The 17,741-nt window shown below is 32.9% G+C and overlaps 1 protein-coding gene across 1 annotated transcript in view; it reads right to left on the bottom strand.

Moving 5' to 3' along the window:
- Positions 1 to 16,968, bottom strand: part of LOC135962225 (uncharacterized) — a 58,565-nt gene extending 41,597 nt beyond the window's left edge. Inside the window, exon 1 of the mRNA XM_065514039.1 lies at positions 16,784 to 16,968. Within this exon, the coding sequence (XP_065370111.1) occupies positions 16,784 to 16,898 (115 nt within the window). The 5' untranslated portion in view covers positions 16,899 to 16,968. The remainder of the gene's footprint in view (positions 1 to 16,783) is intronic.
- Positions 16,969 to 17,741: the final 773 nt, after the last annotated feature.

Below are 17,741 nucleotides of genomic sequence, written 5' to 3'. Positions count from 1 at the left end.
TTGTCAGGAACCATAGCAGTTATTACTTTTCATAAAAGTTATATTTTTCACAAATGAAATCTAAAGGATATTCATTTCCAAAAAAGGGAAAATTACACTCTAATTGTTTTACACTTTTACACAAACACAAGAAAAAATTTTTAAAAAAATACAAATTTTTGTGGATTTTTGTTCTTGTGTTTGTTGTGTAAAAGTGTCAAAAAATCAGAGTGTAATTTTCCATTTTTTTGAAATGAATACCTTTAACTTGGTTTTTGATTTATTTGTTTTGTAATTAATTTTTAATAAATAAAAATATTTTTATTTAATGTAGCGTTTTTGGGTATTTATAAAAAGTAGGAATACTGTTGAGACAAATTGACATGAAAATATTTTATAATTCGCTTAAAAAGCTAATTTTATATTGTTTGAATTCGGCTAAGCTGATTTTTTTTTCAGCCGTTAGAAAACTCGGCGTAGAGCCGGCTAGCCGCCGGCGCCGAAAATTGTTGCTCATAAGCCGCCGCCGAAATTTTTGAATCGGCTTGCTTCTCTGCTCTGAGGCCACTGAATCCTCGTTGGTTTGAAAATCAGATGATCGAATAAAATCTGAAAACAGTTCTAAATTTTTCGATGAGATTGGAGCTACTGATTGTTATTGTGGTTCTGTCATAGGCTCACAATTCTGTATTAGGCTTTGTATCAACTCAATACATTTCAATTTTATGAGATTTCGATCTTCTTCAGAGAAACTTAGCAATTTGTTTGCAGGTGGGAACAGAAATAGTGCAACTCGATGCCAGGTGGCCAAATTAGAAAAAACGACAGTTTCCAAGTAGTGCCTAAGCTCGTTTTTCAAAGCCTTGGCAATACTTATATCCTCATTGTTTTCAGCGTATTTCTTTAGAAGGCTGTTTACATAAATGTAGACCAAATGAATTGTTGGAGGGAGAGAAATACCCTCTAGTATCTTCGAGGCTTCTTCAAAGGGTCAAATTATGTCGAAAACAGCAGTTATATTTCTTAAATCAATATTCTGTATACGAAGGATTTCATGTTTTTTTTATTATTATTTGCTTTAATTATTTTTCTTTTGCCATTTAAAACTCGATTCACTCGATTCAGAATATTTATTTTGTATTCTTTTTATATACGTAAGTTGTTTACTTACTCGATTTGAATGTAGACGTACACATACATAATAATACTCGCAATGATTGAGTAGAACAAAAATTTTAATTATTAAAATCAAAAGTACGTACACTTTGTAAATAATATTCAAAACAACAAATGAGTTGAGTGCAAAGCAATGGATTACTCATTGTGTGTGACAAATAGAGTCACCCATGCAGGGCTCTAGTACATATATATGGAGGAGTAGTTTGAAATACATCTCATGATGGTAACAATATTACTATAAATGGCAAATCCTGATTTTTCATTCATTACAGAGCCATCCGTGAAAAAGTAATAATGAATCGAGTATTTAGTATTAATTCCAAAAACTTCTGTTGAATCTCAGTAGATGACATATCGCGTTTGTTACATATTGCAAGAGATAAATCAACTTTAATGTCGGAAAAACACCATGGTACACAATTTTCTATGGTATTTTTATCTATTGTGTATTTTGAAGTTATTTGGGACATTTCTAATGCTGATTTTACATAGAATGGATAGTTTCTTGGTTGTTTTTGCCTAAAATGTTCTATTTTCGTATTATTAGTTATCATTTTATACAAGGGGTGATTCTGCATTGAGAGAATTTTCAGTGTGTAGTTAAGTAAATATCTCAATCTTCTAAGGTGTAAAGGAGGACATGATGATATAACTTGAAGGCTACATGCGGTACTAGTTCTAAAGGTGCCAATAGAAAGTCTAATTCCTGTATTTTGAATGGGTTCTAAAATATTTAAAAAAGTGGGAAGAACGATTGAGTTTAAAATTTTAAGAAGAGATTGTGGATCAGATCCAAATTGGGAGCACCTTAACATCTGAATTATGTTCAATTTTGAGTTTGCTTTAATTTTTTTAATGTGAGATTTGAATGTTAATTTCCTGTCAAATGTAACACCTAGGAATTTTTGTTCTTCTACAAATTGTATATCTTTGCCATATAATTTTATTGTGGTATTGTCGGAAGATATTAAACGTCTAGAAAATTTAATTGCCACTGTTTTTTCCACATGAAATTAAAATCCGCTTTTATCATTCCATTTTTCCAGCTTATTAATCGATTGGATTTCATTAATTATGGATAAGTGTTTTTTACCAGAACAATATATTACAAGATCATCGGCATACAAGAGTGCTTTTACATCTTTATGACACTGATCTAAAATGTCATCAATTGCCAAGAGAAAAAGAGTGACACTTATAACAGATCCCTGGGGGACTCCATTTTCGAGATAAAAATAGTTTGATGGCGAGTTTCCAACTAAACAATAGAATTTTCGGTCTTGCAGAAAGTTCGAAATGAAGGCTGCCACATTTCCCTGTATATTATGAGCATTTAGCTTTTTAAATATTAATTGTTTCCAAACGCAATCATAAGCCTTCTTTATGTCAAAAAATACTGCTATTACATCCTTTTTCAAGGAAAAGTTTTCCAAAATGTCAGATTGTAATATCGCTAGGTTATCTATTGTCCCTCTATTCTTCCTGAATCCAGACTGATTTATATTTAGCATATCGCTGGCTTAACATGCAAAGGCTCTAAGTCCACTTTTTTTAGAAATTGAGATTTTAATGCAGTAATGTACAATAAGTAAAAATACATTGATTACAAAGAAAAAAATTGGAGTTATCTCGCATTTTGTTGTTGTTTTGTAGTGATGAGCAAAAGCGCTTAGTCCAATTTAACACAATTTATGACAAGAAAAAGCTCTAAGTCCCTATAAAAAGTACAGTTTAATCATTTCTGTCAAATTGTTCAATGACATGTATTACAACAAATAAGAAAAATGGTCGGTCATGCCCAACCATTTTTTTCTTTTAAAATTTAAAAGTAATTTTCGGAAGAGGGTCTTATTTGGGAGCTATGACTAATTATGGACCTATGACTAGTTATTTGCGTTGAATTTTATGTGTATACCAACATTTTTAAGAGATTTATGTCGTTAAAGTGATTTTTGGAAGCGAGCCCTATATGGGAGATATGACTAATTATAGATCGCCATGAAATTAGGTGACATTATTTCCATAGTATAAAATATTTCGGAAGGACATTTGTATGGGATCTAGGGGAAATAATTGACTGATTTCAGCTAGTTTCAATAGGCTTCGTCCTTGGGCCTAAAAAAAGTCTGTATATCACATTTTAACGCAATGTCTTAAAAATTTATCGACTCATAAATTGATTCTGAGTCTATCGGTATAATTTAACGTGGGTGTTAGACTAATATTTTTGGGCGTTACAAACATCTACTCAAACGTATTATAGCTATGTATATTCGGCTGTGCCGAATCTTATATATCCTTTACCAAATTGTACTTTAAAATACAAATTTTAAATATACAGGTATACAAAATTTAAAAAAATAAAAAATTCAAAATTGTTTTTTAAAATTTAAAAAAAAAAATTTTTTTTTAAATATTTTAAAATTATTAGTGATAAACATGTAGTAGAGCTTTTTTTTATTTTTAAATTTTTGACAATTTTTTTAAATTTTTAAAAACTAAAAAAAAAATTATGTCAAAAAAAATATTTGATGAAAAAAAAAATTCGTGTTAAAATATATTTTTCCTGATTTTGACCCATTGTAGGTCCAACCAACTTAGCCTTATATAAATCGTTGCAATGGACTTTGAAATTTCTATCATTAGATATATTAATGACTTAGTAATCCAGATATAAAAACTAGTAAATAAGAAATGAAAGACAAGTTCTAAGAAAACGACCTAAGTCCATAGAAAAAATACAAACTAAGCAATGGAAAAAGCTCTAAGTCCAAAAAACCTTTTATCTCGGCAAATACTTATGTTATCATTTTGCTTTTACGCACATCGAAAGCAAAGAAAAATACAAAAAAATTGAGTTTACAGAATTCAAAAATATTTACGCAAAAAAAAGTTTGAATGTTTTTTGTCTCTCCTGTAAAATTTTAAAATATGGACTTAGAGCCTTTGCATGTTAAGCCAGCGATATTATTCATCTCTAGGTGATAAACTAACCTCCTGTTTACCATTCTTTCCAGAATCTTGCATATACAATTAGTGAGTGAAATTGGTCTGTAGTTGTTTGATTTCAGAGTGTCTTTACCAGGTTTTAGTATTGGAATAACTACAGCATCCCTCCAGTTTCTTAGAAATACTTGATTTGTCCAAATAATGTTGTAGAAATCTAAGAGATATTTAGTAGCATCTGTACCTTTTTTTTAAACATTTACACGAGCCAAGAGCTGATTTCAATTTAATTAAAGTAAAAGCTTCATTATAAACCTCATGATTATTCGTAAAATTAATCGAAAAATTTGTATTTCTTGAATAATTATAAAATTTCCTCGCAAAGTTTGAAGATGATGAATTGCGTGCAAAATGTTGAGCCAAGAAATTAGCAATATCATCATTGGAAGTTAATTTTTCTATATACTTCCGCCGAAGATGTTCGAAGGTTTATCGATTCACAAAAATTTGACCAGGACTTTTTCCTACTCTCTCTAATTGCCCTACGAGTTTTAGATTTAGCCCTTAAAAATGTTGCTAGATTCTCAGCGCTACAATTTCGTTTAAATCTTTTCAGCATTTTCCTTCTCTCTTTAATGAGAGATGTTATGCTCTCATTCCATTCCATATGATCCACATTGTGGATCATATTATTTATAGGGATAGCTTCACTAGCAGAATTTAAGGTAGTACTAGTTATATGTTTTTCTATTGTATCTATGTTACTATCATTTGATAGGTCTTCTGTAAACGAACATTTAAAATCTTCCCATTTTGCTCTTTTTATATTCCAACTAGTTCTTCGTTCGAAATTTGGTGAGAAATTATTCAAGCTAATAATAATTGGGTAATGATCGCTATTATGCAAATCTTCACAAACATTCCACTCGAAAAATAATGTTTGGACTTACTAGACTTAAATCTATATTGCTAAAAGATTTATAAGCAGGACTAAAGTGTGTAGCACACTCAGATTTATTTAATATATTAAGGTTGTTATTATTTATGAATTTTTCCACTATTCTTCCTCTTGAATTCGTTCTAGAAGAGTCCCATAAACAATTATGAGAATTATTTTATATTGATTACTCATTTAAGGTAGAGTCGCTGGAGTCATCTTTATTATCTTCGTTATTTTGTTTTAGGCTGTCTTTGTCATTGATAATGCTTTTGTTGAATTATCTTTCTTCTTTTTTTCGGCACTTGTTAGTTCTCGTTTTTTCCTCTTTGATATATTTTTTGGCAGCAAATCAATTTTGGATCCATCAAGTTTGTCTATTTGTCGTACTGGGGAATTGGGTGTTGCTTTTATGGTGGAATCAGCTGTTATTTTTTCTTTCTCGTTTTCATTCGTATTAATAGTCTTTGTTTCTTCTTGACATTTGCATGGTTTGACTGCGTTTGCGTATGTTGATGGTAGTTGATTTTGTTTATCATATTCTTTTCGTGCTTCAGCTAATGTTTTTTTCTGTGTTACTTTAATTTTTTGTATATAATATTCTTTTTATATATAGCACATTGTTTAGAGAAGCTGTTGTGAGGTTGTTGCATTTTTCTCGTTTGCCAGTTTCGTCGATTGGAGTATGTTCAATGTTGCTACAATGTGGACAAATTTTTACTTGTGATTTACATTCATCTGACACATGGCCAAACTGGAAACATTTGAAGCATCGAAGAGGATTGGGAATATATGGTTTTACTGTAGTGTACATGTATCCTAGTAAAATTTTTTCCGGCAATTCGCTTACGTTAAATGTTGTGATATACAATCCAATATCGGTTGATCTCGGTGTTCTGCTTTCGGGGTCTCTTCTATTGAGTCTTTTAATTTCTATGACGTTGGGGTTTTGTTCACGTATTTCACACAAAAGTTCTTCATCAGATAAACTCCGTAGTTCATTGGAATAAAAAATTCCTTTAGATTTATTGAGTGAATTATGTTCTTCTACTTTCACGATTATATCAAGAGATATTTATTAGTTTGTTAGCTTGTTTTCCATTGAAGCACTGTATAAGTAGTTGTCCAGATCTTAATTTTTTGCAATATTTAACTTTTCCTGCGACAGCATCAATGGATCTTTGTATAAGAAAAGGAGACACATTATTAAGACCACTTTCTGCATGAACACCGGCTCTGCTCATTATTAGGAATAAAGGGTGTATAGAGTTAGGGTTACAGACCGATTTGTCCCTATCAAAGAGAATACCTCCCATGATGGGAGCTACGGTAGATATGAATTATATTGCTGGAAAATGTCTTTTTTAAACCGAAAGACAAAGAAAGAATAATACTTTATCGTTAACAACAGAGTTTTTGTTTTTGGTTTTGTTTTTTTTTAAATATTCGCAGAGAACTTTACTAAAAACACTGCACACGCGGTGAGAGTTAAACAATAACGAGCACTAGTTTATAACTAATGACGTTAGATTTCAAACCTATTTTAACTTTTATCTATTTTTTATTTATTTTTCGGTTAACACGGTTTCATTTAGCTACCTTTTAAATTTAATTATTAACGGTTCTTAACCAATTTTGATTGAGACAAGAACACCACACCATTAGCCCACGGTCGTAAAATAAGGTAGCGCAGGTCTCCTGAGAGATAGGACCATGAGGAGTATGGACCGTTACAGACTAGTTATCATCCCAGCATAGCCCACCTTTTGCAAGGAGATAACAGAATAATACTTGGCGATTTCAATGCTCACCACGAGAGTTGGTTCTCCTAGCTACCAAACGATCCTCGCGGTATTTCATTATCAGACCAGATAGACGACTCGAACTTCGCTGCAATCAACGAAGACTTCTCTACGAGAATAACTGCTCGATGTTCAAGCTACCCAGACATTTCCATCGTCTGCATGTCGCTTCTTGCCCATACCACCTGGCAAGCCCAAACGGCATTAAACTCCGATCACATCCCTATCTTGATCACAGTAGAGAAGTCTAGCGACTTTGTGGAGCCAGATAAGCGCACATTCGTTAACTACAACAAAGCTGACTGGCACAGCTTTACGAACTACATAGACGATTCACTACGTCACTTGCCGCCCCCCCCCCCCCACATGTGCCAGAAGGGGTGGAGCAATCTTTAGAAATATAGTCCTTCAGGCGGCAAGGCGCTTTATCCCCGCAGGAAGAATACCGAATATTAGACCAAATTTTCCATCACAGGCAGCACGATTGGCTCAAGAACGCGATCTCCTACGTGGTAGCAATCCAGCTAATGAGCAAATTGTGCAGTTGACGGCTGAAATTGACTTTATTGTCGACGAACATCGCCGCAACAAATGGTTAGACCAGCTGAATCATCAACTGACTCCAAATCGCAAAGCTCTAGGTTCGGATGGTATCTCAATGGTAATGCTAAAGAAGCTCGGTATAGTAGGTCTGGAATATCTCACCCACCTTCTGAATCTCTCGATTCACCATTTGGTGATTCCAGATATCTGGAAAGTGGCTCGAGTTATCCCAATTCCAAAACCGGAAAAATCAGCTACCCTACGAGAATCATACCGCCCCATCACCTTATTGTCACCAATAGCAAAGATTTTAGAATCCCTACTATTACCCACCCTGAAAGAGCATTTCCCGCTCGCCACATATCAACATGGATTCAGGGAAGCGCATAGCACAACAACGGCTCTAACTCAGATAACCTCCCAGATCGCCAATGGCCTCAATCAGCAACGACCGTGTCGCCGCACTGGATTTATCCAAGTCATTCGATACGGTCGATCACTCGATGCTGATTAATGACATCGTGAACTCCAAACTTCCAAAAGATGTCAAAAGCTGGATAGCCAACTATCTATGTGGAAGACATGCGCTTGTCGAGTTCAGAGGCCAGAATTCAAAATACCGCAAGATAAAGATGGGCGTGCCTCAAGGAGGAGTACTATCACCGATGCTCTTCAACTTATATCTTGCCAAGCCGAAAATTTTAGGGGTAGTCTTCGACACCCTCCTTCACTTTTCAAGGCACGCGACTTACATCAACCAAAACTTTAGAAATAGGAACAAGGTCATTAAAGCTCTAGCTGGCACCTCTTGGGGCATGAATAAAGAGACGATTGTAGCGACATACAAGTTGTTGCCTAGACAGTTCCTGTTGGCATGCCATCTGCCGAGTCACCCCAACCATCAGATTCTGATGCAGGATCTCCTTCCCCGACACAACCGGATGGACTTTCGACGCTTTCGCAGCGACATCCAAGACGTCATAAAATCGGACGTCGACAGATTGTCTATTGCAAGTGCTCGGAAATCGTTGCATCAAACGGCGGTTACTGAAGCCATTAACAGATGTCCTAAATGAACAACCCCTGCGATATCGGATTGTGAGAGACAATTACCAAGGCATACAAGAACTATATTAGCACAATTAAGAGTCGGTTGGTGCAGTTTCCTCAACTCCTACCGAGAACGTATCGTTCCTGGCACTTTAAACCGTTGCCCTGCCTGTCATCAAATTCCTCACGATACAATGCACTTATTTAATTGTCCCACCAGGTCTACAAATTTGCGCCCCATAGTATTTACTCTTATAATTTCAGGAAAGAACAATCGGTCACAGTCGAACTGTTACAACAACAACTGTACAGGTGGCGTTAACAGCACAGCTGATCTGCTATTTTTGTTCGCCTTGGGGGCAAACTTGTCTAAAATTGTTTACAAAACGAATTTATTTTATGTCAAAATTTGTTTTGTTTACCTTTTTAGCTTTAAAAACAGTTTATAAGATTTGTTAAAAGTACAACAAAGCGTCTAATTCCGGAGTGCATTCGAGCAATCACAACCATTTGCCAAGTGAATACATTTGGAGCATTAGCGGTAACATTTTCACCGCAATCACAATGTTGTTATTGCAATGTTGTACTTGTTGTAATATCAACGCCACCTGTACAGTAAATTCGCCTTGCTTTGTACGAATTCAAAGAGACTAATAGCAAATGAAGTAGTATGTTTCAATTGAATTACCATTACTTTTTAACAAATTGCTATTTATAAAATAATTGTGTTAAAAAGGAATTCGGTTTATTTTGTGAAAAGTAGTTTTGGCACAATTTATACATCAATTTGGCACTAAATATAAACCCAGCAGTCCGCAGGTTATTACAATTTATTTATTTATTTGATATTAAAAGTATATAAATATAAGTTTAATATATAATAACAGCACTGGCTGCCAAGGCCATCGGCTAGGTTTAGTATAAATGTTGTTTTAAATTTTAATTTTTAGTTTAGTGATAATGTTAAAAATAGAATTTATATTGTGTTCTGTAGGGTTTTTTAGCAGGCTTATTCCGTTGCCAGATAGATATTTATTTTGATAGTCTTTTAAATGATTACATGTTGAAAGAATATGTATTACGCTATTAGATGATCCACAAAAGGCACAAGTGTTGGCAACATTTTCTTTTATAAGATGAATGTGTGTAGTGATTGTGTGACCCATACGCAGTCTTGAAAATATTTTAATCCTGTTTTTACATATGTTGGTTGGATATATAGGCGGTGTGTAATTTAAGTTAATTTGTGAAAAGTGGGGATAATGGTATTCTTTAAGCTTATTTCCTCTTTGTATTGTAAGTTTATTTATGATTGTGTTACGGAGGTCATTTTTTTCAATTATTGGATCTCTAACAATAGGTGCAAAGCAGCCATTTTTTGCGGCTAGATCCGCAAAGTTGTTACCCAATATACCAACGTGACCGGGGACGTTGGTATATATATTTTTATTTTGTTCTTAGATTTAATTAGCAGGTCTCGAATTTTGTTTACCGTTTGCCATTTTATATTAGATGTATTATTGATGGTTGATAAAACGGAAAGGCTATCAGAAAAAATAAGACAATTATTTTTCGTTTTGATTGCTATATATAATGCTTGGATGATTCCAGCTGTCTCTGCTGTAAATATGGAAGATGTGTCAGAAAGTGACTTAGTTATGAGTACTTTACCAGTTTTATCAACTACAGCGTATGCTACATTCTCATTATCCTTTGATGCGTCAGTGTAGAGATATTGCCAGGTAGGTCCCCCAAGAGTTATTTTAAGTTCGTTATACAGTTGTATATACATTTCATTAGATGTGTTTTGTTTCTTGAAAGTCGACAGAGACACGTTACATGAGTTGTTGTCAAATAACCATGTTGGGTGTTTAGGGTTGTATTTATAAAGCTTATCTCTGCAGGTAAGTAAATTATTATTAACGATCTTATAAAGAGATGATTTGGTTCTAGGGTTTTTTCTTGATGATATAATAGATGCTACATCAGCATCTATGATAGAATTGTTAAAAGAAAGTACTTTATGGAGCAATCTGTTAAGGGATTCAGAAGTTTTTTGTTCCAGCGATGGAAGTCCTGATTCAATTAATAAAATTGGTATAGGAGTAGTTCTGAATGCATATGTACTGGCTCTGATTATTTGGTGGTATATTGTTTTTATGATATTTAATTTCGCTTTTGAGGAGTTGTCATACAAAAATAGACCATATTCAATCTTGTTCAAGATAAGTGTTTTAACAAGGTAAGTAAGCGTGTTAGTGTGCGTGAAACTCCTTGTCGCCAAGTACCTTAGGAAGTTGGCTTTGGGAATGAGTGATTTTTTAAGCATTAGAATCGGCTCCTGCCAGCGATAGTTTTTTTCAAATATTATTCCTAGTATCTTTTAATAGATGACTTTACGAGAGAAATTTTTGCTCCAGATAGTTGTGTCCAAGTCTCTATGTCCCTGAGTACTTTCTTAAGCATATCGCTGATTTTCAAGTTATCGCTGTTTTTTGCATAGAATGAAAAGGTCACCAGCATAAAGGCAATGATCTATATATTTGTGGGTTCTGATGATATTACTAATTTGATTGAATGCAATTTGAAATAGTATGACAGACAGCGATGAGCCTTGCGGTATTCCGTTATTTAGTGGAAACTTGTTTGACATATGCTGGTTTATTGTAACTTGAATTGTTCTTCCAGATAGAAAAGACTTAACATAATTTATGATTTTTGCGCCAACATCCCACTTTCGTAATGTATCTAAAATGATGTGGATTCCTATGCGGTCAAAGGCTTTCTCAAAATCAATACCTAGTATCGATGCGTGGTTTCTACATGATAGGGTTTTAGAAATGTAGTGATCAATATGCAATAATACATCTGTACAGCCTTTATTTGGTTTGAAAGCTAGTTGATTTACAGCAACAAGCTTTTTCTTGTCAATATACCATTTGATGCGATTGGCAATTATACTTTCCAATATCTTGGATAGACATGGTAAAAGAGAGATGGGTCTATATCCGGAGAATGAAGTTAAGTCTTTATTAGGCTTGGGTACAGCTACTATTGTTGCAGTTTTCCATGAATGTGGAATTACGCCATGTTCAAATATTTGGTTATATAGTTTAAGTAGTTGATTTTTACTACTGCTGCCTAAGTGTTTAATCATATGGTACGATATGCGATCATGGCCGGGTGTGGTTCCTTTAACTTTTTTAAGAGTTGTTGTTAGCTCGCACATTGTTATAGATGAATTAATTGTCTGAGCATCAGCATTACTTGCTTCTGTGATTAAGTAATTTAGGGAGTTATTTTTGGCAGTAACAAACTCTGGAGAAAAGTTTTTGTCTAAAGAGTAATCTGACCATTGTTTTGCAAAATAATCAGCAATATTTTTTGAATCGGTTAAAATTTCATTGTCAGTTTTAATAACTGTTACAGGTTTGAATGTATCACGACTAGATAATGTGTTTACTTTTTTCCATAAGCGAGATAATGGAGAGTCTCTGCATATAGTTTTGCAGAAATTTTCAAAGCACAGCGCTTTGGCCTTTTTAGAATCCAATCTGAATTTAGAGTTTGCCTTTTTGTATGAGATCAGGTTTACAGACGTAGGGTGTTTTTTGAATTTATGCCACTTATCCAACTTGTCTTTACGTAGTTGAGTTAGAGTTGTGTTCCACCAAGGGACATAACGTTTTTGGCCGGGAGAAGTTTGCGGGATGAAGGAGTTAGCTGCAGTTCTTATAGTTTTTGTAATAATTGCATTATCTTTATTAGTGTTACTTGAGGTTTTCAAGTGTTCCAGTTTATTATCTACAAAGCATTCAAATTGCAGCCAGTTGGCTTTTTTAAAATTAAATTTATGTAAAGGAGATTTTCGGAGCTGGTTGAAATTAGTTGTAATTGTGGTCAATATGGGGAAGTGGTCACTGTGATACATATCAACAAGCGTATTACAAGCTATTTTTGAAAGAAAGGATGGAGAGCAAGCTGTAATGTCGATATTAGTAAATGTGTTATGTGTAGAGAAATGGGTAGGGTTACCATCATTAATGATACACAGTCTTGGACGTTATCAAGTTCCATATCGGTATAAGTGATGTCAAGAGGGTGTGATGGGGGTTGATTTTTTATTGGCAATGATTTTGTTTGATTTGAAGGTTTTACGGTTGTGTTTTTTGTTGTAGTTGTTGTGGTGGGTTTAGTTGTAGAATTGGTTACAGTAGTTGGTTTGTTTGATGTTGATGGGATTGATTGTGTTTCGTTTGTGTCATTAATAATAGTTGTATTATTTGTGTTGTTTTCTTGATTGTTTTGTAACGTCAGAGAATGTGTGTTTGGGGTTACTTTTTGTGTAAATTTTATGTGCTTCAGGATTGGCATTATAAATTTTCCAGGCTTCCCTTATAGTGCAACGGCGGTTTATTTTAATTTTTAAGACTGATTTGTGCTTGAGAAATGTGGGACACGTGGAATCATATGAGGTGTGTGTTTCGACATTGCAATTTACACAGAATTTCTTTTTGCATGGTTCATGAGGCACCAAATCACCACAATCCTTACATAGTTCCGCATTTCTGCAACGGTTCTTCGTATGGCCAAGTTTTTGACAGGTTTTGCACCGCATTGGATTTGGGATGTACTCGTTTACTTTAACCCTTTTCCAGCCGAGTTTGATGTATTCTGGGAGTCTAATTAAGTCGAAAGTCAGGATTGCGGCACCAGTTGGTACTAACTTCTCATGTTCAGTTTTTTTCATAATGAGGAACATAATTCAGGAAGAGGAACAAAGTATTCTTTGCGGAAGCGTTTGCTATTGTTGGAGAGGTCTTCGTTAGAACCAAGGGATTCCGAACCATCCATCCCACACGGAATGGATATTTAATATATAAAACAATTGTAAATGTTCAGGAAAATTCACTTTTTATTTTTTTGGTATACAAGAGTAAAGTAAACCACGTTTATTTATTGTTGTTGATGTCTATGTAATAAAATAAAACAGAACACCGTTATATTATATTAACACAGCAGAAGAAAACACTTGTTTACACGGCAATTGCCTAAGCAAGACTGTATTACAATTTAAAACACATCCAAATGTATACTATTATGTCAATAGGAAAACATAAAATAAAATTTTTTAAGAGCATACAACTACACCATTTCCAATTGTATTTCAGAAATTTCTAATTGTATTTCAGAAATTTCTAATTATATTTCAGAAAATTCCAATTGAAGTTCAGAAATTTCCAATTATATTTCAGAATTTTCCATTTATATTTCAGAATTTTCCAATTATATTTCAGAAATTTCCAATTATATTTCAGAATTTTCCATTTATATTTCAGAATTTTCCAATTATATTTCAGAAATTTCCATTTATATTTCAGAAATTTCTAATTGTATTTCAGAAATTTCCAATTGTATTTCAGAATTTTCCAATTGTATTTCAGAAATTTCCATTTGTATTTCAGAATTTTTAATTTATACTTAAAAAGTTTCTAATTGTATTTCAGAATTTTCCAATTGTATTTCAGAAATTTCCATTTGTATTTCAGAAAATTCTAATAGCAATACAAAAGAAAATTTCTGAAATACAAATAGAAATTTCTGAAATACAATTGGAAAATTCTGAAATACAATTAGAAACTTTTTAAGTATAAATTAAAAATTCTGAAATACAAATGGAAATTTCTGAAATACAATTGGAAAATTCTGAAATACAATTGGAAATTTCTGAAATACAATTAGAAATTTCTGAAATATAAATGGAAATTTCTGAAATATAATTGGAAAATTCTGAAATATAATTGGAATATTCTGAAATATAATTGGAAAATTCTGAAATATAAATGGAAATTTCTGAAATATAATTGGAAAATTCTGAAATATAAATGGAAAATTCTGAAATATAATTGGAAATTTCTGAAATTCAATTGGAATTTTCTGAAATATAATTAGAAATTTCTGAAATACAATTGGAAATGGTGTAGTATCCGATTCAGATGAGTCCTATTGCTATTCCATTGTAAAATGAAATACATATTGTTACGAAATTGTACTTGAATTCAAATATAACGATTTTAAGGGCAGATTTAAAAGTAGCATAATGCTTTCAAATAACAGTGCTGTAATAGCAAACTGTAACATATCTGTGGGCATTATTAAATAAAAGCTTTCAGTTGATTTGATCGTAAGTTGGCAACGCTGTATTCGAATATTCAGTTAAAGAACATTGTAGAAAGTACACCACAGATGGCGTATGTATTAGTAAGACCTAGAATATTCGAATTTTGACAGTTAAAGAGCAATCTAGAATGCAGATGGCAGTGTTATAAATAGTGGCACAGGTTGCAGTCGTGAGTCAGTTTATCAGAGACGCTATTTGAATAAACATCAACTGAGTGCCTTAAAGTGTGCTGTATTTTTCAAGTGAATTCGTATACATTATAAAGTGTCTGTATTTCTGAGAATTTATAAACGTGTATAAAAAAAACATTGAGTGACTATTTAATTCAGTTGTTGTACATTTTAAATAAATAAAGAGTTGTTACAATTTTCAAACTACTAAGCGGCTTTAATTTGCAATCAAAAGTATCCGGTTTATTTAAAGGAAATAAACCAGCGTTTTGAAAAGGTTAAAACGTAACAATATTAAAATTAAAGAACAAGACAAAATCGAATAAAATGTTGTCATCGTACTTGCACACGAATTGGATGGCTAAGTAATGTAGTTTTGGTTCAGCCGTTGTCCCGTTATTTATTTATAAATTTAAGACGATTAAAAAAAGTGAAAGCTGAAAATTTCCTTTACTATGTAGGTGGAGTTGGACCCATCCGACCTTCGCTTACATTGTCGGTAGAGTTGGACCATTATGACGGCCTAGGCCATCGCTGGGTAAATGTAAGTGGAAACTGAATCGCATCTACATTGTCATTGGTCTCAGTTGGAAGATGTATGGGGAAAAAAATCCGCTGGGAATGTTCAAATCTCATCACTGTTTTTGGTTCTCAGTAGGGTTTTTATCCCGGGAATTCCCGGTACAAATTTCCCGGGAATTTTGCCAATTTTTCACTACCCGATTCCCGGGATTTTTAGTCGGGAATCCCGGGAATTAAAAATTAATGATTAAATTTTTCTTCAATTCAAATCTAGTACAAAAAGGCTTAAGACAATTTTTTCAATTAATTTTGTAAATGATTTGATTTAATAAAAATGTAATCATTCAAAGTTTGAATAAATTCTGTTATTAATTAACTTTAAAATTAATTCAGTTTAAACAAAATTAAAATATTAGGTATGGATGGATGGAGTGAAATTTTTTAATTACGGATTAAGATTTTAGTGAATTTAGCTCAAATTTTATTAATTAATTCGAAGCTCTGATATTTAATAATTATAACACTAAGTTTTTATATGAAATTTGGCTATAATATTCCTAATTTACAGTATCGGGTACCCGGGAATGTAGAAAAAAATTTCCCGATTCAACAAAGGTTGGGAAATTAAAAACCCTAGTTCTCAGTTACCAAATTGTGACGTCTAAACAAAAGGCAAGTTTTCTGTTTTTCAAGACTTTTTTGATATTCTGCTTTGAGCTCTTTTCTGATTGGTTGTTGATACGATTATATGCCAAAAAAAGGCAAACGTGGTTGACAAAAAAAGGCATCGTATAAATGCAAGGGGATTTTCGTAGGGGTTTTAAAAGAAAAACAAAAAAAACGACATGACTTTAAATCAAAGTGTAAATGCCACCTATGTAGTTGTTGTCTATGGTTTTTAGATTCTTTCATATGGCAATCAGAAAAATAAATGAGTTTACGCATAGCTCGGCATATTTTTTGTTATTGTTGATTAAAGGCAATGCAATAGCAATGAATTTATGAATAGGCAGAAAACGTAAATGTTTTCAATCCATTCTCTGTTCTATATATTCAACAAATTTTATTGATGGCACGTTATCATAATGTACTCATCACTAGTGAAAATGTTTTGCACACCACCAGAAAAATAAATAATAAGCCATGTAATAAACTATTTGTGTAAAAACAAAAATAGGGAACAAATCTAGATTTCCTGCATTGCCGGCCTCCACCCGGACTGAAGAATTTTATCCCCAATGTCATGTCGAATACTGGCTTCGCTTACTAAAAATTGTCTTCAAATAATTTGTAATTCCAAGACATAAATTTTTCAAGTAAACGTCGTGTGTCAATATTAAACAATTGATTTATTTCAACAATTTGTCATTTGAAAGGGGGATTCCAACTATATTAATTAAAATGCAAGCTGTTAAAATCTTGAAATATACCGGCCATGCTAATTATGGAGTTTTTTTTACCAAAATAAACTTACTGTAGTCATCAACATTAAACAATGGTTTTATAGCTATCGGATATAAAGTAAGACCGGTTAATCCACCAAGCACAGTAATAAATAATACGTAACGAAATCCTTTAAGAGTAGTCATAACGATATTTATTTTTTTATTTATTTATTATTTAAAATGTAATGTACGCCCGTGAACAAAACAACCTGAAGAAAACAAACTGGAAACAGCTGATTGTTTTTTGTTGCAGTAGATGTTTTTATTTGTTTTGGTGTGGTGAATATAAAAAATAAAATTTGTTATTGTAATACTTTGTTAAAATGTCAAAATGAAGTTTGTTACAAATGAACAAACCGCAACATAACCTTAAAATAAAATAATCATAAAAACAATTTTAATAACTTTGATATATACAAAAAAAAAATTGCCAAATTGCATCATATCGGGAAACAGAAATGATAAATGGACACTCATAGCAATCGAATGGCATACTAACTTCTTTTAGAAAAACTTAAACGTAGGGGGCAGGCCCATTCAAACTTTGATGCCATAAAAAAATGTTTTAAATTGGAAAAAATATTGCTACAATTATATTAGGCCTTGGGCATCATATCTGGGAATGGGAACGATAAGTGGACACCCATAGGAATCGAATGGCATACTAAGAATGTTTGGAAAAACTTGAACGCGGGGGGTTGGTCCACTCAAACATTGATGTCATGAAAAAATTGTTCATGAAAAATTTAAAATTAGAAAATATATTGCCACAATTATACAAGGCGTTGGACATCATATCTGGAAACGGGCACGATAAGCGGACACTCATAGGAATCTAATGGTATACAAAGAATGTTTGGAAAAACTTGAACGTGGGGGGTAGGTCCATTCAAACTTTGATGTCATAAACAAATTTTTCATGAAAAATTTAAAATTAAAAAACAAATTGCCACAATTATACAAGGCGTTTGGCATCATATCTGGGAA

Source organism: Calliphora vicina, chromosome 5 (assembly GCF_958450345.1).
Source record: "Calliphora vicina chromosome 5, idCalVici1.1, whole genome shotgun sequence".
Lineage (NCBI taxonomy): Eukaryota > Metazoa > Arthropoda > Insecta > Diptera > Calliphoridae > Calliphora > Calliphora vicina.
The sequence above is the reverse complement of the archived record's forward strand: the minus strand, read 5'-3'. Positions and strand labels throughout refer to the sequence as shown.